This window comes from Xiphias gladius, chromosome 3 (assembly GCF_016859285.1).
Source record: "Xiphias gladius isolate SHS-SW01 ecotype Sanya breed wild chromosome 3, ASM1685928v1, whole genome shotgun sequence".
NCBI classification, from domain to species: domain Eukaryota; kingdom Metazoa; phylum Chordata; class Actinopteri; order Istiophoriformes; family Xiphiidae; genus Xiphias; species Xiphias gladius.
The window spans coordinates 11348042-11372241 of record NC_053402.1 but is presented as its reverse complement, the minus strand read 5'-3'; the positions used below and the strand labels follow the sequence as shown (position 1 = coordinate 11372241).

Genomic DNA, 24200 nt, shown 5'->3' with positions numbered 1-24200 from the left:
TGTAATGTTTTTTCCATTGTTAGACAGCCGAAATTCTGTAGTTGTTTGTGTCCTTGTGTGTGAGCTTTATTCAAACAGAAGGGCAATATTATATGAGCATTTGGCATATGCTATTAGGGCTTAGAATATATAACATGCAAATAACTTTTTGAGTAAACTGATTTTCTTTCATTTATAACTCATTGCTACTTACTTTTTACACACAAAAATGTTGTTTAACATTTGTTTTTTTTATTTGTTTTTTTTAAAGTCCTGTAATTTGAAAGTGTAACCGGAGATCGTACTTTCATTATTGTGATTGAGTTGACACAAGCTTATGGGGTTGGTTGATTTCTGCAGCAGAAGAGGAAGTTGCGAAGCGAACCCTGTAACCAGCAAGCTAGCTATAATCTTGAGCCGCCCTAAGCATTGAAAAGGGAAATAACACGAGCAAGCGCGTATAGTATTATATATTTAGGGTGATTACAAACTTGTCAGATATATGACTTAGGTGAGCACATTCACCCGCTTTAAAATTGCAAACGGTAAAGGCAAGTTGTTGTGACCAACAGCCCTGAAAGCATGTCTACGTTTGACAGCAAGCTAACGAAAACTATGTCTTCATCCTTCTAGAAAAGCTAACGAGTTAGCCATCCGCTGCAAAGTTAGCAACTGGGTAACTTGGCCTCGAAACGCTTGACCAAGAAAGCTAATTAACGTTGCACATTTCTCCGGTGTTGGAGCCAGTATTAGATGTCCCGCAAAACTAGATTTCTATATTTAACTTAACGGTAAATGAACTCGAGAATGCAGCTAACCTACCGATTCGAGATAGCTGATTCAACGTTAAGCCTACATCCTTAGTAAGCGAAAACGCGTTTTATTGGTAAAATTAACTCGGTGTTTAACGTCTCGTTTTTGTAAGCAGAGATAACGACGCCAACCTTTGCTAGCTAGTTGTGCGTTGAGTATCGACCTAAGCAGGCGAGCAGACCATGATGAGCCCCCTCTGCGGTTACGTTAGCCAACAACACCTTAGCTAACGTTAGCTACAGAACTGGCTAATCAGGTAACTAATGCTGGCTCATTACTATAATTAACCCGAGACAAAGTAAACTGAAGAAAGCATCTGAGCCAGCTAAACATGGTAAGTAAAATTTAACGCGTATTATTTACCTAGTTATTCACGTTGTCTTCCTGTCTTGTTTGCTAATAGCTAACGTGGTACAAGAGCTTTGATTCGTATATTTGAACAGGAAGACGTGACGTTACGTTAATAATGTATTTACATTTCTTTACATATAGCTAATAAGCGTATGCTAGTATGCACCACGGTCCTTTATGTCTGTTAAGTCACATAACGGTTTTCGAGACGCCAGGTATTTCAAGGGATGTGACGGCTCTCTAAGCCATTTCATGGAGCAAGACGCCCATCTTGCAAAACCGAATATTTGCTTTGCGTTGTGTTAAGCCTCGGCAAGTTGTGGCTTATTTGAGGAATTCAGACCCGCCTGCCACAGGACCTGCTATTTAAAGTCTCAATTTGCTACCTCATTATTGTCAGGCAGGGGCCAACTTCCTCCCCCTGTCAAAACGTGGGATAACAATCGATATAACACAATTGTATTTGTTTTACTTAAGCTTGATTTAGATGGTATATGACCAAGACTTGATTTCTCATGCTATCCTCAAAGCTGAACCATACGAGCAAGTTGGACTGCAGTTTGAGATCTGTAGAATTGCCGAGTACTGTAAACTATATTTCCATGAAACTGTGCCAAAACGTGCACATCAGTGATGCATGTGCAGTGACCAACTACAGCTATGTGCAGGCATGGACATGTGTAGATAAGTTTCCAGCACACTAAGTGATTTCCAGAGCGAGAAGGTACATACACTTGCAAGCGCTAACATATAAAAGGTCTTCTCTTTAAATCGGTCTACAGGACTAAATGTTGAAATACTCTGCACATACACACAGACATTCTTTGTTAATAAATGAATGGATAAGAACTTGACATAATTAATGCTTATACATGTAAACAACATACTTAAAAGGCAGTGCATTGTTATCTTCACGGGGTTATCACCTCAAATATCATCTTTACAATGGACAGATACAGCTCTAAGGGTGATATTTTTTTCCCCTTCATGCTAATGGGTAGATGGTTCTGAAAAAGATACAGCATTCAGTGATTTGAATTATGCATATTGTCAAATAGATAGTCTAGATATGTATATTGTGTTTAACTTTACCTTTTTATTATCCACTAGGCTGCGGAAGAGGCATCGCTGCGTGCGCTGGAGAGCCTTATGACGGAGTTCTTTCACAGCTGCACGACAAACGAGCGAAAGAGAGAAATCGGTAAGTTTTATATCCTTATAAAACCTACCTCTGCACATTAGAAGTAAGGGTATGGTCCACAAGTATTTTCAGGTTTGTGCTTCCACCAAGCTGGTTTTTAATAGAAACAACATTGGACTTTTCTTCAACAATTAAGTGAAATGTGAAAATTAAGTCTGAAAAAACTTGTTTGACAACCCTTTTCCCAGGGGTCAGTGTGTGACCCTATCTACTTAAAATTTGAAGGCATGTTTTATTCAAATTGAAACAGATAACTTTGTGGATCTCATCTTGTTTTTGGATAAAAAGATTATATACTTGATATCTTCTCACATTTGAACATAGATTTTTCAAATGGTAAAGGTTTGGGATGGTGTATCCCAAAGTCTTGTAGGCACATATCTACCTTAGCAAGTCTGGATCCCAAAATACATTGCACTGTATTCTGCAATATACTGTAATGTAGGACCATTTGTCACTGTGGAGTGTTTAATGTGACCTTAAAAACATTTGGTTTCTATTAAAAGTGTTTTTGGGTTTTTTTGTTTCACTTTTTTATATACTTCCTGCACTTTGACGCATTACTTTCAGTCTGTTTTCGAGTGAAGTACTTCATTGTTATGAACCTCTGTCAGTGATCATGCCTACTTCCTTTTTTCTGCAGAAGAACTGCTGAATAACTTTGCACAGCAGGCTGGAGCGTGGCGGCACTGCTTGTTCTTCCTTTCCAGTACTCGGAATGAGTATGTAATGATGTACAGCCTCACAGTATTTGAAGTAAGTCCTGTAGGTGGGAGATACATATTTTGAGGTAATAGTACTTTCTAGGGCCGCCTTTACCTTTTTATGTTTTGAAAATAAGACAATACACATAGAAAAGTATGTCTTAATAGGTTCTGCTTAAATTTAGGTGTTTTATTTGTAGCATTATGTTTATGGTGGAAGGGGTGTTGCTCAGTGAGCACTATTGTTTAAAAAATATATCTTTCTTGATAAATGAATAAAAGGAATTACTGATCACACAAATTATTGAGAATTATTACAAAATATTTGTATACATTTGTCGCCTCCTTCAGACACAGCTTTGACAGCTGATTGTTCCCTTTTACTTTCAGAACCTGGTGAACAAGATGTGGATTGGTGTTGCTTCACAAGACAAGATGGAGATTCGCAGCTGTCTGCCCAAACTCCTACTTGCTCAGCACAAATCTGTGCCCTATTTCATCCGTAACAAACTCTGCAAAGTCATCGTTGACATTGGTCGCCAGGACTGGCCAATGTTCTACCATGATTTCTTTACAAACACCCTTCAGGTAAGCCCTGCTGATGTTGTTTATGCTATTAAAATGTTTTATGAAGTTTTAATCATCATCATAAACTGGGTCCTGGTTGATGTGTTTTTAAATACCTAACAAAAAAAGCCTCTGTTACAGTGAACATGTTACACTGAACATGTGTTCTTTGATAATGTAAAATCCCACTAAAAAACATCCCTCTCCCCTAACCTGTTGCACACCTGTCAGATTTCTTCATACTGCTTACTTTCTCTCTTAATTTAACTGTGTACGTATTGTACTACTGCCCGGTGGATAGGTTGGACTATTGCTCCAGAGCACAGTGTTGAAAAAGAGCTTTAGTGTTTGCAGACATTGAATCATCAAAGAGGGAATGAATTGGTTTTGTGTTACAGAGGCAGTCGATTAGAAAAGTCAAAGTCTATGTTGGAGGTCATAAAATTACATCAACCTCCATTTGCACAGCCCCAAATCACAGCTGACTGGACATGTCTACTGTCTATATAGATACAATAGAATATGAAAAAAAAATGTGTTCAGTGATGCAAAGTATTTTTCTGTTTTTTCCACACTTTGCACTTTAACCAAATCTCCTGTTACTGTATAGCACCAGATTATGAGCATAAAAGTAAGAGATGAAACAAACTGCATAATTTCCCACAGGAAATAGTTTAGCCGAGGTGATAAACCACATACAATTGATCCTGATGCATCTTGTCTTGTGATCAATTTAGTTAGTATGTTTAGGCCTAAATAGCCACTCTAATAATGTATATGCCATTTACTATGCAAAGGTTAATATTTCATTTCATAAAAGTGTATTAACTATTAGATGTTAGCAGTAGTGGTCTTGTCTGTTTTAGACAAGATGGCCTCCCCCACCTCCACTATAAAACACTGTGAGAAGCCCTGAACTGTCAACCAAACCGCATAATAGAGGCTAATAGAGGACGTTACAGTTAAAGGCTCTATTAATTGCATCCTGGCGTAAAACTGTTTGGAAACTGTTTTGAAGGTCCTGTAGGTCGTGAGCAAAATTCAGCCATCTTAATCTTTATTGTCTGTCAATCTGTTGTGAACTGCAGTTGATCCAGTCCCCAGCTCTGGCTCAGTTGGGGTTGGTGATGTTGAAAACCACATCAGAGGAACTTGCATGTCCTCGAGAAGACCTGAGTGTTGCCAGGAAAGATGAACTGCGTAAACTGCTGCTGGAGCAGGTACCAACAGTGCTTGGACTGTTGACAGGTGAGAACAACCTTTAATACTTTGTGCAACATGATTTCCTGATATGGATTTTTTGAAGTCCTATGTGTAGTTGCTGGTAGGTCATTTGTGGTGCATTTTTTTTTTTTTTTTTTTCAGAATTGGAACAAAATAGCAGGTTGCAGACACTATGTAGAAGATTTATGCTCTTATTGTTTAATCCGTAGTGCTGTCTAGTTATGCAATATTGGAAACTGATAATGTACATGGGTGTATTTAACAGTGACTGTGCTGCAGTCTGAGTAAGATAACAGTACCTCCTAGCTGTTTTGCGACAATCTGAAATCCAATTCAGTTTTCAGATTGAGTCACATCTACAGAAAAGCTAGAACCGCCTATGGTGCAACCAGCTAATTAGGTTTAAATATGACTTGTAAAATTCAGTGTTCGTGTGTTTTTTGATGGCAAAAATTGATTTAAGATCAAATCTGCCAAGACTTGAGTCAGGCTGCTAGTCAAAACAAATGTATTGGTGGAAACCCATCAGTATATGTGGGTAACTGGGTGTCATTTCTTGTTTTATAGGTATCCTGGAGACCTATTGGGACAAGCACAGTGTTATAGCTTCCACCCCGCCTCCCTCACCCACCTCAGGGGAAAGTAGTGAGTGAATTGTTCTTTAGTTAGTTAAAACTGCAAAGGTTTTATAGTAATGTAGTTATAATCAGGGAACAGTTGTTGCTTGCATGTATATTCTGACATTGACTACAGCAGTAACTTTATCGAGTGGTTAGTTGCTCTGCTTTAACCAGACAATTTTGTCTCTCTTCAATCCATTAGTGGAGTTGCTGGGCAGTTTGTTTCAGGGCAGCCAGTACTCAAAGTTGCTTTGCCAGCCCATGGCAGCATTGGACAGTGAGAGTCAGCAGCTCTGTTGTCTCGTTTTGGAGTGTTTGGCCCACCTGTTCAGCTGGATCCCTCTGTCCACAAGCATCACACCCACCCTGCTGGCATCCATTTTCCACTTTGCACGTTTTGGTTGTGATCTTCAGACAAAGGCCAAGACAGGATCCTTCATCTCCTCCAACTCCTCCTCTTCTAATGGGCAACTTAACCCTGGGACAATGCCACCAACATCGAACGGAGAAGGGCGAAACGGACAACAAAATGAGGCCAACAAGCAACGCGCCCGTCTTGGTGTACTCGCCATGACCTGTGTCAATGAACTGGTGTCAAAGAACTGTGTGCCAATGGATTTTGAGGAGTACCTGCTGCGCATGTTCCAGCAGACCTTCTTTCTTTTGCAGAGGCTGACACGGGAAAATAATGCTCATACAGTCAAGAGCCGCCTACAGGAACTTGATGAAAGGTATGGCTGCAGTGGTGTCGGTGCATGTGTAAGTGTTTACAGACTAGAGTGTATTTTACTTTCAGCATGCAGCATGAAACTGGTCAGATTTACTTTTGTTACACTCAAGCCTAATTTGCAATCAGAAGTTGCACTGCAGTATTTCTTAGTAGTCATCTCTCAAAACACTTTGTTTTTCATCACTGCTGCTCCCTGCTCTGGCTCCATACAGCCATGTACCTCAGCTTTGTCACGTGTCTAGGTATCTCTCTATAGACATACACTGTGTGTGTGTGGGTGTATAGGTGGTTTGGGTTTAAGCTATTCATTATTAACGAGTTCATCAGTTTCAATGTATGTAAAATACATTGAATCTGATTTTGCAGTCTCAGTTTCTTTAAACATCTAACCAAAAACGAATGACTTAAAATTTTGGAAGGCAAGGTGATGATTTGCAGACTGGATGGCCAACCTGGCAACCCCGGACACAAGTCATTGACCTTCATTTAATCACCTAACCTCATCTGTGTCATCCCAAACCATATCAAACAAGCTGGATATTTTCATGAGTGGTCTTGCAGACACAGGAACCATACTGTCACTGTGCCTGTTGTCAGGATGGAAATGAGGGTTTAGTAATGTGATGTTCTCTGACAATGTGGTAACCCGGCCTTAGCTTAAGAACTGATATTATTATTGACCAGCATAGACTATATGAAATAACTTGTGACTGCGTGTTGTGTTGTTAATGTTTTCTGTTTCATCCTGCAGTTACTTGGAAAAGTTCACAGATTTTCTGCGCCTGTTTGTCAGTGTTCACTTGAGGCGGATTGAATCCAGTCCTCAGTTTCCAATTGTAGAGTTTCTTGCCCTGCTTTTCAAGTACACTTTCAACCAGGTAATTTTTTCATTTGGTTGGTCATTTGGTTATGCACTGCACTACAGGGTGTTGATTTCTACAGGTTTCCTGCAAATTTGCCTCATTTATTTTTCAGCCTGCCCATGAAGGCTACTTTGCCTGTTTGGATATTTGGAGTGTATTTTTGGATTTCCTAACAACCAAAATCAAAAGCAGACTAGCAGACAGAGACAGTGTACTGAATAGGTAAGTGGCATAGAAAAATGATTTATCCCTTTTAAACCTCAGTGGTTTTCTGAAACACCCAGTGAGCTAAAATTGATCAATGATCTCAAAAAATCTTAAATGAACTAAAATTGATTAATGATCTCATATTACTATGTACAATATAGACAATCAAGTGTACACGATGTCTGATGTGTTGTTATTTGTTTTACATTGCTTCTTTTTGAAATTGTTGTTGTTAAATATATTCACATATGGTTTGACAGGTACAAAGATGCCTTAGTTCTTCTGTTAAGGGAAGTTCTGAATCGCATACAGTTCAGATACAATCAGGCCCAGTTAGAAGAGCTGGATGATGAGACTCTGGATGATGATGTAAGAACATTTTACACATAATATATTTTACAATCTTTCATTTGCATCTTTTCACCTAATATGTTTAATGTATCTCTTGTAGTCGTAAGTCTACATTAAAACTTAATTAATATAGTGCATTCAGAGGGTATTCTGACCCTTTCACTTTTTTAAAATTTTTTAAGTTGCAGCCTTATGCTAAAATCGTTTAATTCGTTTTTTTTCCCTCATCGATCTACACTAAATACCCTATAATGACAAAGCAAAGACAGAATCTTAGAATTTTTTGCAAATTCATTAAAAGGGAAGAACTGAAATATCACATTGACATAAGTATTCAGAACCTTTACTCAGTAATTAGTTGACCTTTGGCAGCGATTACAGCCTCGAGTCTTCTTGGGGTATGACGCAGCAAACTTTGCGCACTTGGAATTGGTCGATTTTTCGCCATTCTTCTCTTCAAATCCTCTCAAGCTCTGTCAGGTTGGATGGGGACCACCTAAGCCACTCTTGCGTTGTCTTGGCTGTGTGCCTACGGTCATAGTCCTGAACATTCTGCCCAGTCCTGAGATCCTGAGTGCTCTAGATCAGCAGCTAGCTTTCCCTCGGCCCTGACTAGTCTCCCTGTCCCTGCTACTGAAAAACAGCCCTACAGCATGATGCTGCCACCACTGCATTTCACCATTGGGATGGTGATGCCTAGTTTCCCATGACACTTAAAATTGAGAACAGTTCAATATTGGTTTCATCAGACCAGAGAATCTTGTTTCTGACAGTCTGAGAGTCCTTTTGGAGCTTTTTTTGCAAACGCCAAGCGGGCTTTCATGTATCTTTCATAGAGAAGAGGGTTCCATCTGGCCACTCTGCCATTAAGCCCAGATCTCCACACAGGATCTGTGGAGCTCAGCTAGAGTTGACTATCAGGTTCTTGGTCCTCACCTGTGGCCTTTGGCCGGGCAGCCAGCTATAGGAAGAGTCCTGGTTATTGCACACTTCTTCCATCGAAAAATTAAGGAGGCCACTGTGCTATTGGGAACCTTCAATGCAGCAGAATTTTTTTTTTTTTTTTTTTTTTTTAAAAGCCTTCCCCATATCCATGCCTCAACATCATCCAGTCTCTGAGCTCTGCAGGCAGTTCCTTTGACCTCATGGTTTGGTTTTTGCTCTGATGCATTGTCAGCTCTGAGACCTTGTATAGACAGGTGTATGCATTTCCAAATCATGTCCAACCAATTGAATTTACCATAGGTGGACTTAGTCAAGAAGTCGAAACATCTCAAAGATGATCAAGTGAAATGGGAGGCACCTGAGCTGAATTCCGAGCGTCATAACAAAAGGGGTCTGAATAACTATGTCAGTGTGATATTTCAGTTTTACCCTTTTAATAAATTTGTTTAAAAAAAAAAATGTAATTCTGTTTTCACTTTCTTTATGGGGTATTGAGTGTAGAATGATGAGGGGAAAAATTAATTTAAATGATTTTAGCATAAGGCTGCAAAATAAAATGTGAAAAGAGTGAAGGGGTCTGAATACTTTATGAATGCATTGTATTATTAGCAATGTTAACCCCTTTTAAGATTTGCACTCATTAAAAAGGCCTTTCACTTCAAAGTCAAAATGTTCTCCTTCATTTGATAACTATAGCAACAGACTGAGTGGCAGAGGTACCTGCGTCAGAGTCTGGAGGTGGTTGCCAAGGTGATGGAGCTGCTCCCATCCCATGCATTCTCTACTTTGGTAAGAGATCGTTGTTGGTTTCACCTTGACATATAGTTAGGTTTTTGGGCATCTAAACCAATTCCAGACCAAATACAGATTTTTTTTTTTTTTTTTTTTTTTTTTTTTTTTTTTTAAATTCCATCTTGAGCCAATTACCTCAGGGTTCCCATATGTCCTGGAAAACCTTGAAAACAGTTGATGAATTTTCCAGTCATGGAAAACACATGAAAAATGAGAGAAAAAGTAAAATGTCGTGTTGTCCTAGAAAACTATTTCAGCATTCTGCTATTTTCCTTTAGCTGAGAATGAACTACTAGGCCATCTATCAAAGCTCCCCAAAACGGACAACATTGCCATCTGAAAGGGCTAAGTTGTGTTCAGGATCATATTAACGTTCAACTAGTAGTTTACGGACAAGAGTATTTTGAATAGCCTGCTCATGGTTATGTTGGAAACGCTGTCTCCCAAGTCACGTCACACGGTAGCAAATGCAGGTTGGATGACATTACAACTTAAGTGGCCGAAACTCTGACTAATGTGAGTTACATTATCCTTCAGATGTTGGCTGGTGACTGTGGTAGTTTTTATTAGGTTTATAGATCAACATTAATTTCATCCCAGTTTGTTTCAAACGGTTGAGTAATGTTAAAGTGGTTAGCATGTTTGGTTCAGTTGCTAAAGTTGACGTGCTTGCTAGCATGTTTTGCCTGTAAAGGTTTAAGGTTTGTGATTCAACTCTGGCTAGGAAGAATGGTCGCAAATTTGTGTTGGGCACTGCTGAGTGAGTTGGATAATAATGAGGGGGAAGCCGGGGTCAAAACAATGAATGGGAGCCCAACTGTATGTGAGTCAAACACCGGCTAAATACTGGCTGACGGTACTTTTTTACTTTGCTGGCATTGTCTCTTCAAACGCAATGCTGCATTGTTAAGTCAGAATGGATCATAACATGACATAAGTGTTTAACTTTTAGTAGTGGCTGACAACAGTTGTGATTAGCTTTGTTAAAGACTCCATTTAATATTACTTGTAAAAGGCCTAAAGTATGGTGTGATAAACTGTTAAGAGTCAGTGGCAGTTAATAATCCTAGCAAACTCGACTCTAACTTTGAATTGTACGTTTAGGTATCTAGTGTTCAGTCTAGATTTGTCTGTAGGAAAAATTGTAGGCACAGGTACATAATTTAACAGAAAGTAACAATCAAGCTATTTTTTTCTTTTTTTTTTTTTTATTATTTAAAAACAGTTTATGTTTTAGTATTGGGGGAAGTTTTCATTTAGTTTAGGTTCAAACAACTTGTCGGACTTGAACAGCACACATCAGAAGATAAGGTGCAATGTTTAGTAAAATGCTCTATCCATTGAAGGCTTTATCATTCTTGTATTTATATTGTAGTTCATAAAACTGAAACTGAACTCTGTTAAATATATTCACGTGAACTATTTCCTTTTTCCTTCAAGCAGATTATGTCTTCTTGATCGCTTGTTGACTTGCTCTTGGGTTCTGTGGTTATGATACTGTGTTCTTCTTTTTTATTTATTAACTTATTTCTTTTTTCTCTTTCACCTCTGTATTGTGCATGTTACGTGTTTGAATGTCTGCTGTTTTCATTGATGTTTATACACTTAAAGTAATTTAAAGAATATTCAAAAGAAACTGAATTATTTTCCTATGGCTATGGGTTTTATTGTTACAAGAAAGGTATGGTAACATAACCTTTGGCAGTGGCAGACCCCTCCTTATTCCTTATTCCTCTTTCCTATTTACAAGTTTCCAGTTCTTCAAGAAAATTTGGACGTGTACCTGGGTTTGCAGCAGTTTATTGTCACCACTGGCACAAGTAAGTAACCTTTTCCTTTCATTTTAAAATATTTTTTTTCCTGCTAATTCCATAGAGTAAAATGTTTGAATCATCTTATCTTTCAGGTCGGAGGCTCAATATCACTGCGGAGAATGACTGCCGTCGACTTCACTGTTCTCTCAGGGACCTCAGCTCCCTACTTCAAGCTGTCGGACGCTTGGCTGAGCATTTCATCGGGGAAGTTTTTGCTGCACGTTTCAGTGATGCCCTGGCAGTGGTGGAGAGGTCTGTGCTCTGCTATTCATCCAAAACATAAAAAAGGGATTGTTGTACCTATAACATGAGGCTATATTTGTGTTTCAGAATGTATTGTTGCAAATTTTTAGTCAACATTACTGAATCTCAACTCCCTTTCACGTTTTATTGTGTTCTTTTTAAATGATTTAATTGTTTAATTGATTTTGTATTAATTAATATTAATACTAATAAGTTGTGTAGCTTTTTTCTTGTAACTGTTCATTTTGCTTCACTGAAAGAACAAAATAAAATAAACCCATTCTTTCTCTTTTTCAAGGTTGGTTGAAGTGACTTGCTACGGCTCTCAGACCAGCCTTTACGACCTGGAGACCGCCGTGCCTTCTGTACTCAGGCCAGACCTCATTGACGTGTGAGTATCACATGTTTAAAGGAAAATTTGATCCTAACCCTTTACATGTGACTCATTGCTTTCAAATAACAAGACTATACTATTCTTTTATTGAGCACACTGTCAGCGACAAGAGAGAGGGGAACTGTGCAACTGAACAATTGCAATGTTTGTGGGAATTTAGACACTGAAAAGCTACCGTGGCTTCTGCACAGTGTTGGGGAAGTTGTTCATTGTTGTCAGAACAATTTCGCATTTTGCATAATGAAGTTACAGAATAGTTAAATTTCTGGGACTGATTTGATAAAAATGCAGACCAGTCTGAATGTTGTTTCTCAAATAAGATATACTGAACACTTCACCTGTAATGTAAAGGCAAATTTACAGCAAGTTAGTTCATCAAACTATTTTTTACCTGTGTGTGTGTGTGTGTGTGTGTGTGTGTGTGTGTGTGTGTGTGTGTGTGTGTGTGTGTGTGTGTGTGTGTGTTTGTGATGTTTTGTTTGTTACAGACATGCACAGGCCCTTGCTGCTTTGCAAGCCTACTCTCATTGGCTTGCACAGTTCTACAGTGAAGTCCACAGTCAAAACCAGAGCCAGTTCATCAACCTCATCAAATCTTCAATAGATGCCAGTAGCCCACTCATCACAGCCAAGGTAGCTTCTCTCTTTCTTTCTTTCTCTCTCTCTCTTTAATTACACATATAAGGCTAGTTCTGCAGTGCAATTTAAGTCACCTGTCAATTATTCAATTAATTTATTGTATGCACACTCACAAGTGAATTTCAGGCTTCAGCTAGAGACGCAAGCCGGTCTTGCAGGAGTAGACCTGGCATTTAGAGATGGCGAAGCAGACAAAAGAGCCATGAGTTTAGGGACCTGGTGAACACACACACACACACACACACACACTCCAGATAAAATCAAGCATTAGCGGCAGGCGTATGGAGAAGGAAGAGGAAGAGGGTTTTGATGGATGGTTGCACTTGTCAGGATTGTCAGATGGAACAGGGAGCGCAAACAGGTTGCTTTAAATTAATGAGCAGAGTCCCTTGTGCTGATTAACAGTTGTCACTGAATTTAAAAAAAACAATCTGCATTTGTATCCTTTAAAAAAAAAAAAGAACTGCTGTTTATTTTCCACTTTATTAATCTGGTCCTTTTTGGTTAATGTTCCCCTCACTTGAGGGTTACTATCATAAAATAGCATAATTTCATCAATTTAGAAATTGGCATTTGTATCTGTATAATTCACTTGTTGCATAACAGATTAATTAGCTCTTATACTTCTGTGTTCATGATAGTATTGCCTTTTTCATGGTTACTTACACAGCAGACCTTATTCAAATCACAGGCTGAAGAGTGTTGTTGTCAAATGGTTCTTTTTCTTTTAGCGCTTAAATTCTGTCTTTATCTCTAGGTACCTGAAAAGTTGCTGCTGTCAGCGTGCCATCTGATGGTTTCCATCACCTCTACAGTGCGGCCTGTTTTCTTGGTCACTTTGCCAGCTGTTCAGAACATCTTCAACCTCATTACTACAGAGAATCGGCCCCGCAGACTTCCCCAAGAGGTAAATGTTTGTTGCTTTTAATTTGCATATATTCGATGACTCAGTTATTTAATAAAATATAAATACTAGCAAAGTTGATGTACCTGCATAGTAGTTTCATAGTTTATATGACGGATGATTTGGAAATTTCTTTTTTTCGATATTTAGTCCAAAATTTCTCTTGAAATAAAACACTACACAGGCATTACAATTAAAAATAAATGGATTTTTTAAAAAGAATCTCATAGATTGAAGTTCTTGAAATGTCCTCAATACTTGAAATAATTACTCTGTGTGTGTTTATGTGTGAATGTGCCTGCGCATACAGGCTCACATGTTGGTGTGTAGGGCTTTATCCAACATGCTACTGCTCCCGTGGCCGAATTTGCCAGAGAGTGAGCAGCAGTGGCAAACACGCTCCAGCAACCATGCCAACCTACTGGCAGCCCTCACACGAGAATATCGTGTTTTAAGAGGAACAGTGAACATTACTCCACGGCAATCTGCCCTGGAAGACAGTTAGTATTTTTTTTTTATTTCTTTTGTTTTCTGTTTTGTTACTCTGGTCTGATTATTCTGAAACGCTGTCATTCTTTGTCTTCCTCGGAATGTGTTTTCTGACTATTTTTTTTTCTACTCCAGTGAAAGCAGTTATACAGCAGACTCTGCCTGTGCTCAGAGACATAGTGGACAGCATCTCTGGGGAATCCACCAAATCACGTCAGATCTGTTACCAGAGTCTTCAAGAGTCTGTCCAGGTGTCCCTCAGCCTTTTCCCAGTGTATATTCAGCAGCCAGGTCAGTGTCTCATCTGCAGTTTGGCTGCCCATCTAGAGGTTAAACTAAAAATTTGATCAGGGTGAAGACCCATTTATTTGCATTTCTGTACCTACTTATTCTGTCACAGGAGACTGAGTCCTATCCCAATGTGCACTGTATTGGGCAAATACATGTGGAGATGTTTCTCTGCCTCCTACCAGTGTATGCAAGATGATAACAGAGCACGTAGCAACAGACCAGATTCACACCATTATACAATTTGAACCTTTTACTTTTCCTCAACTTAGACATAATCTCTGCTGTAGCAGCTGGCATTTATAGATGTAGCTAGTTTGTGTCAAATAGAATAGAAAAATACCAGTGGACAAAATTACAAAGTTTAGGGCCCTGTTTCTAATGAAACAGTAGAGTGCAAAAATCTTGTGTTAACCTGGTTTGTCTCTTTATTTCATTACTAAAGACTTGGCTTTTCATCAACACAAGTAAGCAGCAGTGCACATGGATGTCAAAGCTTACTTTAAATTGAAATCCTATTGCTCACGTTAAAGAAAATATTAGGATATCACTTTAAGAAGAGTCCTTTGTCCAAAACTCAGGACAAAACCATATTCTGTTTTCACAGAAATATTCATTTGCTGTTCTAACCAAATACAGTTAATAGAAATTGATAAAACGAATAGAAAATAAATTCTGAAGACCTCAACAAACTACGACACAAAAGGTCGTCTGATTGGCCATCTTTAATTGTCACTTCTCCTTCCCAGATGTGACAGATGAGATGCTGGCCTTCTTCTTGACACTGTTTCAGGCGTTGCGAGTCCAGATGGGTGTTGCCTTCACAGGACAGATCATCCACACTTTCCTCAGCATGTTCACCAGGTAAAAAATAACTTTCAGTTCACCACAATTTTTATAAACAATAGCTGCTTTTATTAGTTGTAGTCACTGTAGTAGTACATCCTCTCTAGATGGGTAAAGGTTTAAATGGCATGGGGCATACACTGATAATGCTGCTATCACTCTTAATACTAATGTAATGTCACTTATATGTGCTCCAGGGAACAGCTGGCAGCCAGTATTTTGCAAGAGGGCAGTGCAGGGTGTAGAGTGGTACAGAAGTTCCTGAAAATCCTGCAGGTGGTGGTGCAAGAGCCTGGTCAAGCTTTCAAGCCCTTCCTACCCAACATCCTCTCTCTGTGCATGGAGCAGGTTTACCCGGTGGTGGCTGAGGTCAGTTGGTGCTCACTTGTCCAAAGCTAACATTCATTTTGGAGGTTTTTGGTTGGCATCTAGATTGATTAGCCTGCTAGCACCTAAAATTAGCATGTGGCATGGATTCTCCTGTAGGAAATCATACAAAGACTGACTTACAGTTAAATATGAATATTGTGGAAAAACCTGCCAAGATTACAAAAAATTATCAAATTAATAGTTGGTCAGTGAAAACAACACTAATAATAATTTGCTAATTTGAATATTCTGAAAATTAAAATGTCAGGTACTTACTGATATAATTTGTGATGGTATACATTGAAACTCTTGTCTTTGATAGCGGTCTTCCCCGGATGTCAAGGCAGAGATGTTTGAGTTGCTATACCAAATACTTCACCAAAACTGGAGGTACTTCTTTAAAACTTCAGTCTTAACAAGTGTCCAAAGAGGAGCTGCTGAAGATACCATGGAAAATGAAGCCCAGTTCACAGCTGCCATGCAGGTGGGTTTACACACGTGTCTGCTATTGTCATCATATACCTTTTGGATAGACCAGTAAATCTAGGCTGTGTTCTTTTTTTGAGTTTCTGTTTTTCAGGTGAATAACAAGTTACTGTCCAGTTGGTGCAACAATGATATAGCTTTTTAAAAATCAACAGTCATCTCAATTGGTGAAATTAGCTGATCAATAAAGTAATTGTTAAATCTAGTTCCACTTTATTTCCTGACTTTATTTCCAGGCTTTTGGACAGTCTTTCCTGCAGCCTGACATCCACATCTTCAAGCAGAATCTCTCCTATTTGGAGTCACTCAACAGCAAGCACAAGTTGTATCACAGAGTAAGTTGAGCTTTTATATTGGTATCTTTGTTTTTAGATGGGTAGCATATCATGGTGCTGTGTTGTTAACACACCTCCAATAAAAACAGCAGTATAGACCTGTCACCTCAAAAATAGTCATAGCCGATTCATTTTAACACATGGACAGGCAATGACTGTAACTGCAGCTGTACTTTTTTGCTCTTTTATAGCTCCTGTTAGTATTAAGTTTTACATTCACCTCTGTGTAAAAATGTATTAGCTGTAAGATTAGTTGTCTTTTTTTCTTTTGGCCTTTGCAACCCTTTTTGACAATAAAATCTATTTAGAAATCAGGAGGACAGAAAACAAACATATAATGCATGTACAGACTCCATTGTCATTTTTTTGGTTTTTATTGTGCTTCAGAAGCTATTCCGTACTTCGATGCTCCTCCACTTCATCAACGTGCTGCTGCAGGTCCTCCTCCACAAAAGCCACGACCTTCTTCAGGAGGAAATCACCCTTGCTATTTACAACATGGCCTCTGTCGACTTTGATGCCTTCTACTCGGCCTTCATGCCAGAGTTCCTCAATGGCTGCCAGGGTTTAGACACCAGCCAACGAGGTGTTCTTGCACGCAACTTCAAGCTTGAACAGGTAAGGATTACATTTAGTGAGATATTCTCTACCTAATGGATAACCATGGCAATGTATTTTGTAGGCACATATATTGCATTAGACAGAGACAGAATTAATCAACTGTTACATACATGATTTGCAAGAAAGCTTTGATTTCTCCACAACTTGGCTCATGGAAATAAAACATGACAAAACAAGACTACAGTAATGTGTGTTTGAAAGTTTGGTCAGATATGAATACTGACCTGTATTTTAAGTTGTTATAAATAAGCAACACAGTCCAGTCTTTGTCACTTGAGAGGTCTTTTCATCTTAATCTGTTTTGCCCTCAACAGGCTGAATAATATGAAAACAATCTTAAATACCTGCATATGTTTACACTATTATTTCATCCGTTATTAGTATTTTATTGGCTTTATTATCACAAAAATGTAACTTGATTTCCAGAAATTGCTTTGCAGTCTGCAAATACTACAAATAAACAAGTACCTCACTACCCCAGCAAATTCTTCAAGGCTTTGTTCACACAAATTACAATAATATATTTTCTTACTTAACTTCTAGGGGCCATGCAGATAGCTCGGTATTGTTTGTCCAGGTATTGAGACATCAGATGTTTGCAGCCACCCCAGTACACTGAAGGCGTATTTAATTTTGTTTGTGGTCTTCATAGCATTGAAACTTTCATAACTAAATTTGAATTAATTTAATTTTCAGAAACAATGTTTAAGCTACTCTGAATAATTCACAGTAAACACTGTGAACAGTTTAGGGACTATTAAACAGTCTCTATGAAAGATGTTTACAATCAGGTGTGGAGTAAAAGAGAAACCTTTTCCTGGAAAGAGATGTTTTTGTTTGTTTTTTTTGTAGTTTTTTTTTAATATTCATTGTTCAGTTCTTTAAGACTGAATGACAAATTAAATTCCATTCACCACCAGTGTATTCAATTGGTGGCAGAAATTACACAGATATCCTAGATCAATCAAAGCATGTTGCTGCAGTCTCCTCTCTGTAGTCACTAGTTACAATCAGCCCAGACAAACTTCATGTGTGACTTGCAAAATGAGCCGTTGCTCATTTTCAATGCATGGTGTTAAACTCTTGCAGCACAACAAGTGAGCAGTTCTAATTTAAAACCCACGGTCCACCAACACAGGGATTTTCACTTGCCTCGTTAGACCTCAAACACCTGTGTTGGTTTGCAGAGCCTTTAACCTACTAACTGATGCATCTGTGTAATCCATTAGTTGATGTTGACATACTGATCGTAACTGCTCCTGTGTAGATTTAAAAATGAAATCATGTATAACTGTTTTAAATCTTTTAAAAATTTGGTTTTAAACATTTTCAGTATCACCCTTAGCATCATTACGTTTCTATTTGCGTGTTGTGTTGAATGTTGCTTTTGTCTCCTCTGCACTGTAAACACTATCAACTCATGTCTCCTCCTGTGAATGAATATTACTGTTCAACTTCTCTCTCCTTTCTCAAGGACCTACCTTCGTTCACTCAAAGTGTACAGCGGCTGGTGAATGACCTTCGCTACTACAGACTGTGTAATAGTAGCCTGCCCACTGGCACCATCAAGCTATAGCACAATGACTGCTTGACCCACTCCACACATCAACTAGGATCTTCAAGGACTGCCTGTGCTGACCACTTTGCCCAACACTCCTTCTCCAACTCAGCTTCACTCCACCTATTCAAAGTGATAGGAAGGAACAAAACATATTGAGGAGGTTGAGGATGCTGCTGTTGTTTTTCTTTGATTTCTACTGTAGAAGGTTGGCGCATTATTATTATTATTTTTTTTTTTAAAGCAGTGCCCTCCTTATGTATTGCCAATGATAATTTGGCAAGAAATGTAAATGTAAACCTGGTCTGCAGTTGGCTTTAGCCCAGACCTGGAGCAGTCTGAGCCAGGCCTTCTTTCCCACGCCTCTGCAACAAAGCTGGGCTGGGACTGAGCACTTTCAACTCTTTGAGTTTTTAAGATGTCTGCTTTTATTCATTTTGCCTTCAATTTTTTTCATCTCCAAAGGAGACGGACTCTCAACTTAAGATCTTTCATATCATTCCATTCTGAAAAAGAGAAACTGCTTGATTAAATAAAGTGCTTTTTTAGTAAAACTCGGGTATTGGTTAATTCATGATTTTATTGGTTTATGTACTCTTGCAGTATTACAATCTTGTTTGTGAGAAAAATGGCTGCATTAAGAAAGTCAAGACTTTCCTGTATGTTTACTGTTTTGTTTTACACTTGCCAATGGCATCTTTTTAAAATTCCTTTTAACTTAAATTCATCTACTGCAATTGCTGAATTTTTTTTTTTTTTTTCAGCCTTTCATTTTGTAGAAAACATGCACAAATAATCAAGCAGTTGATTTGAGTCTTTACAGTGCCAATGGATGAGGCTGAGCAGATTTTAATTTCAAGAATGGCTAAAGCCCTTGACAGATACGAGGCATCAACAGACAGAGGTCTTGAGATGCGGCATGTGACACGTCACGTGGCAAATGTTGTGTGAGCACACAACATGTGGAAGATAGGGAGTATCAGCGCAATACGAGTAACAGAACAACTTCACAAACTTCATAGTAACAAGGTGAAACAACTTCAGAAACTCGACACAAAATGTTGCATCATCTTTTCTATAGGTTGAACTTGCAGTGGGGATTGCAGCTTTGGTGTTAGTGTCTAGTGTTGCCTTATCTATCTAGGGATTTAGATATTAAGCCTTTGCAAAGCTTTTCCCAGCTGCTGTTGTAAATACTGAAAACAAATGTTCCTGTTATGATGTTCCCTTTACGATGTTCAGCTTTGTTATTGCTGAAATATTAGAAAACAGACTGAAAGACTGGAGGTTCATGTGACTCAGCACAACCTACAGGGCTCAAGGGAACAAAACTAATGAATTCGAATGCTGGACTCTCTTGATTTTATTGGAGCTTGTTTTTGGTTCAAAAGCTCATCTTTATGCTAAATATATACTGAGTATGTATTTAATGTAAAAATATACACCAATGAGCTACAACATTAAAACCAGTTACCAGTTTTAATGTTGTGGCTGACAGGTGTATATAGATATTATCATTGGTAAGAGGTTAGGCTCTCATTTAGTGCTGAGTGAACTTTCACATTGAAAAATGTCATGAAATCACTAACATTTTCACATGTATCTGGTTTTCTTTAAAAGGAATTCCACCAGTTTAGTACCTCAATAAAACAATGTCTACTGTGGGTGTCAAGTCTGAAACAGTGACCATAACCTGCTGTACTGGATGTGTTGTGCTTGAAAGATATGTGTAGTGGAGGGTTTATTGAGGACAGCATTGAGTTGCGTGATGAGAAATGTAGGATCCAGCAGTTTTAGAGCTTAAAAAAAGGGACTAAAAGTTAGGACACCTTGACCCTTTTTTTTTTTTCTCTTACAAGTCCTACTTCATAAAAATGCCTTACTCGGTAGCTGGACTGTACCTTTTAATATTCTTGTACCATGATCATGGTCATTTCTGAAATGGTTAACATTCGGTCTACAGGTCTGGATATTCTGTTAAACTAATATGATGTTCTCAAAGCTGTAGCTGTAGGAACTGAAGCGCGGGATCAGTGTTTGGCTCCTGCACTCTCGGTCACCAGTCCACTGCTGGATATCGGCTGCGTTAAGAGCGAGTCGCTCGGCTGAAGATAGAGGTGGACTTTCCCGAGAGATACCTGACCGACTCCGTGTAAGTGAAACTTCTCTGAGCTCCCGGGCACCGCCGAACGTCTCTGCAGAAGTAGGAGAGACCACAGACACGCCTGGCATCACTGGAGTTAAATATGTTTCAGTCTGAGCGACAATCAGTGGGGGGGGGGGCAGGGGGGCTGGGGGGAGGGACTCGTGAGTTCTGATTGAGGAGAGGTGACTTCTCTATCTTGAGGCTGAAATAAAACGCGACCATGTTGCAAAGGTGCATTTTTAAAAGAATTATCCGACCGTTTTATTCAGGAAATCAAGGAACCCCCAGAGGTCTGGTTTCTGGGTTCCCCACTGCGCTGCCGGATGGACACAGAGCGGCCGGGGTCAGGAGCAGATCGAGTAAGTGACTGGGTTTGATTTCAATTTGGAACATTTCCTCCAGGTCTTTCAGGCACTTACGTTCTTCGAGTTTTTCTTTTCTTTAAGGAGCGCAATCGAGTGAATTTAGTAAATGGCCCTCTATCAGGACGTAATGTTTAATTCAGAAATTGACCGATAAACTTAAAGACATCTCATAAATACAGAAATCTATCCGTTTTGAAAATGTGATGATGTGATAAGTATATAGTTCTTAATATTTAAATAATAGATTGCTGTCTAGCATTACCCGCACTGAAGAGACTTTACCTCCGAGTCGATTAATTTTTTTCCAAATTGAACGGCGCCACTTGCGAAAAACAAAAATTCGCTTGCCAAACTCATGGGGTCATGAACTGGAACCAGGGCAGAGGCACAGGAGGACAGTGATGAGGATGTGGGAGACGGCGACCGGGCCAAAAACCTGTGCGCACTCCGTAGCCGATACAGATCGCAGCGCCACCCGGTACGACACCCGACACGTTTTTATCGGAGCCAAACTTCCATCCAACCTGCAAACGAGTCGCCGTAATGTAGTGGCACAGGCCGTCTCTGCGTCAAAATGCCATTCGGAATGAGCTCCTCTAGTGGCAGGTCACGTGTGCATTTAATTGATCGCATGCAGTCATTCATTAGCTCGTGCGTGGTTTTGCAGCAGCTGGAGTCTGTGCGCAGCGCAACTGCAAGCAACCATCTCAACAACATTAAATATCCGATGTGCAGATTCCACGTTTTATAAGCAAACCTGTTTGTGTGTGTGTGTGTGTGTGTGTGTGTGAGAGTGAGTGCGCGTGCGTGCGTGCGTGCGTGTCTGTGTGCGCGCGCCGCTCCGACGGTCCGTTTCTGTGAATGCGGGTCAACATTTGTCCTCATCCCTGTAGGTTAATAATATTGGCAGAAGGCTGTGTTCTGGCGACGGTTAACATCAGCCGATGTGCTGCTCTGTCTGTCCCGCCAGGTCTCCCAAATGTGAGGGAGCGGACTCTCATAGCTGTAAAGCCAGATGGAGTTCAGCGGCGTCTTGTCGGACAAATCATTCAGCGGTTTGAGCAGCGGGGCTTCAAGCTGGTTGGCCTGAAAATGCTGCAGGTATGAATATGTTTGGCGATGTTATGTAATGTGAAATATCTCTGTTTGTTTAAGTACCTCCGCCAAGGAAGCAATGTTTTCACCCATGTCTGTTTTTTTTGTTTTTTTTGGTTTGTTTGATTGTCCGCCGGATTAGGCAAAAAGTACTGTACCGATTACCACCGAACTTGGTGGAGGGATGTGTCATGGGCAAGGGAAGACTACATTAAATTGGGGGGCAGCTCCAGATCATTTTCCATGACTTTGAATCTTTTTTCTCCTCTGAAGGCTGCTGTAATGTTGTTTGACATTGGCCTTGGCGGAGGTCTGCGCTCTCGGGGTACCCTTCTACTTTTTTCCATTGTCGCTGTCTCTGTTGTAAAGGTGTCTGAGGACCTCCTGTCTCAGCACTACTGTGAACTGAGGACAAAGCCCTTCTACCCCAGTCTGCTGGGTTACATGACCTCAGGACCTGTGGTTGTCATGGTGAGGGCTCCTCCTTCTGGGATACTCCTGTACTGATTGCATAATTTCTACTTTGGAAATGATTGCTAGAAAATAATTCATACCGAGTACACAGTATCTCAGGTGTAAACCTGCTACAAGTCTTGAATGTCTTGTTTGCGCCTGTGTGTATGTGTGTGGTTTTATTTTTGCCTAGGTGTGGGAAGGGCAAAATATAGTCCAGACGTCACGTACCATGGTGGGACATACTAACCCAGCTGAGGCCCAGGCAGGCACCGTCAGAGGAGATTTCAGCATTCATGTCAGCAGGTAACCTGGTGTAATTTGATTTCATAACGCTTGTCATAACTTTCGGGACTGAACAACAACCTTATGACACTGCCACCACTTTTCAGATATTGCTGTCTTGGAGGTAAAATAATGATGTGTGTTGGTCATTTAAAGGAATGTGGTCCATGCCAGTGATTCACTGGAGGGGGCTCAAAGAGAGATCCAGCTGTGGTTTCAGGGAAAAGAGCTCCTGAACTGGGACTGCTGTGACCAGAGCAGCACCTGTGAGCTGTGAAGACGCTGAGAGTTGAATGCAGTGAGAATCAGTAATACTTCCTCTTCTCCTGCTGCTTAAAGTTCGGTCTCTTCTGAAAGCGTGACCGCAGTGATTGGAAAAAAAGGGGCCATATTCAGTGTTCCTACCAAAAAAAATATACCTCAGTAAGTTCACTTACAACCACATAGATTTTCGGTAAAAGCAAATGTGATTGAAATATTTTTTTTTTTTTTTACTAATTTTTTTTATAATTCAAGCTACATTAGCAACTATGCACATATAGCTGATTTTTAGGTGAAATATTGTGATTGAAAAAGCTCCAAGCAGGTGTAACATCAGAGTATATCCCACAACCACCTAAAAGGCCATAGTCTTTCTGACCAATGGTTACAATTATGTGTGCTTGTTTATACTAGACATTGTGGCTTTTATCCCAAAATAATAGTGAACAGTAATGTAAATAGTTAGGGGTCTAAATAGTCTCAATGGCTATTAAATTACTTGAGTTACTTTAAGTCAGATGAAAACCGAATTTCAGTATTACCAAGCAATAAAGAAAGTGTAAGAGCTGATTTGACTTCACAGGTTTTCAATTGCCCATATTGTAAAAATGTAAGAACTAACTATCACCCAGTATAGCTGCTCTGCTATATGATGATCATTCACACCTCCAGCAGGCTTATACATTCACAAAATAAAGTTTTTCATCACAGAGAGAAAAAAAATCACTAATTTTTTGAGAGAGTGCAGCCTTCTTTTTGGAAGCATTAGGAAATTATATAACTAGCTGCGGAATAATTGATCAAATGTAATATTTTTATTATTATTTAACAAGTAATAAGTGGTAGTGTTGTGTTAGGAGTATTAAGTGCAACACTTTAAAGAGCAATTTAGTAAAAAAAAAAAAAAAATTTTAAAAGTTAATTGTTTATTTGAACTATGTCCTCAAATACTTTAAGTGTAATTATTCCACTTGCCTAAAAGTTTAATCAAGTAAATTTGTGTAATTGAAATCATTAACAATCCTCCTATCTCTGTTTAAAACAACTGTGGGGCAGAAGAAATTATATAAGAGGGTAAGCAGTTAAAGGAAAGTTTTGAACAATGTCAGGAATAGCTTGAAATGTGAATAATTATTTGTGGTTGAGCAAAATAATCACTGTTTACACGAGAACATTTGACCTCAGGTGAATATTATTGGTAGCCATGTAGGGAAGTACTCTGTTGCTGTGCACTACACAGCTCTGCATGGTGATGATTTACC

General features: G+C 39.3%; 2 protein-coding genes and 1 long non-coding RNA gene across 5 annotated transcripts; 2 read left to right on the top strand and 1 right to left on the bottom strand.

Moving 5' to 3' along the window:
* Window positions 1-298: 298 nt before the first annotated feature.
* Window positions 299-18373, top strand: xpo6 (exportin 6). Its single transcript, XM_040157253.1, has 24 exons — window positions 299-1126; window positions 2254-2344; window positions 2988-3100; window positions 3439-3636; window positions 4704-4863; window positions 5407-5484; window positions 5662-6190; window positions 6941-7067; window positions 7165-7274; window positions 7520-7628; window positions 9252-9344; window positions 11098-11167; window positions 11254-11413; window positions 11703-11795; window positions 12287-12431; window positions 13195-13344; window positions 13652-13841; window positions 13966-14121; window positions 14868-14982; window positions 15162-15333; window positions 15656-15817; window positions 16056-16154; window positions 16542-16772; window positions 18250-18373. The coding sequence occupies exons 1-24, from the start codon at window positions 1124-1126 to the stop codon at window positions 18349-18351; spliced, it is 3456 nt and encodes a 1151-aa protein (XP_040013187.1). The 5' UTR covers window positions 299-1123; the 3' UTR covers window positions 18352-18373.
* On the bottom strand, window positions 16655-21263 carry LOC120806348. Its single transcript, XR_005709682.1, has 3 exons — window positions 21127-21263; window positions 18257-18456; window positions 16655-16763 (listed from the first exon to the last, which is right to left on the bottom strand). It is a non-coding gene; the product is annotated as an uncharacterized LOC120806348 (long non-coding RNA).
* nme4 (NME/NM23 nucleoside diphosphate kinase 4) lies at window positions 20656-23224 on the top strand. Of its 3 annotated transcripts, none has more exons than XM_040157381.1 (5): window positions 20656-20838; window positions 21815-21945; window positions 22309-22410; window positions 22586-22698; window positions 22834-23224. In XM_040157381.1, the coding sequence occupies exons 1-5, from the start codon at window positions 20700-20702 to the stop codon at window positions 22952-22954; spliced, it is 606 nt and encodes a 201-aa protein (XP_040013315.1). In that variant the 5' UTR covers window positions 20656-20699; the 3' UTR covers window positions 22955-23224. The 3 variants fall into 3 exon arrangements, with proteins under 3 accessions (XP_040013315.1, XP_040013332.1, XP_040013324.1); XM_040157398.1 differs by lacking the exon at window positions 20656-20838 and adding an exon at window positions 21297-21322; XM_040157390.1 differs by lacking the exon at window positions 20656-20838 and adding an exon at window positions 21666-21733.
* The last annotated feature ends 976 nt before the right edge of the window (window positions 23225-24200 follow it).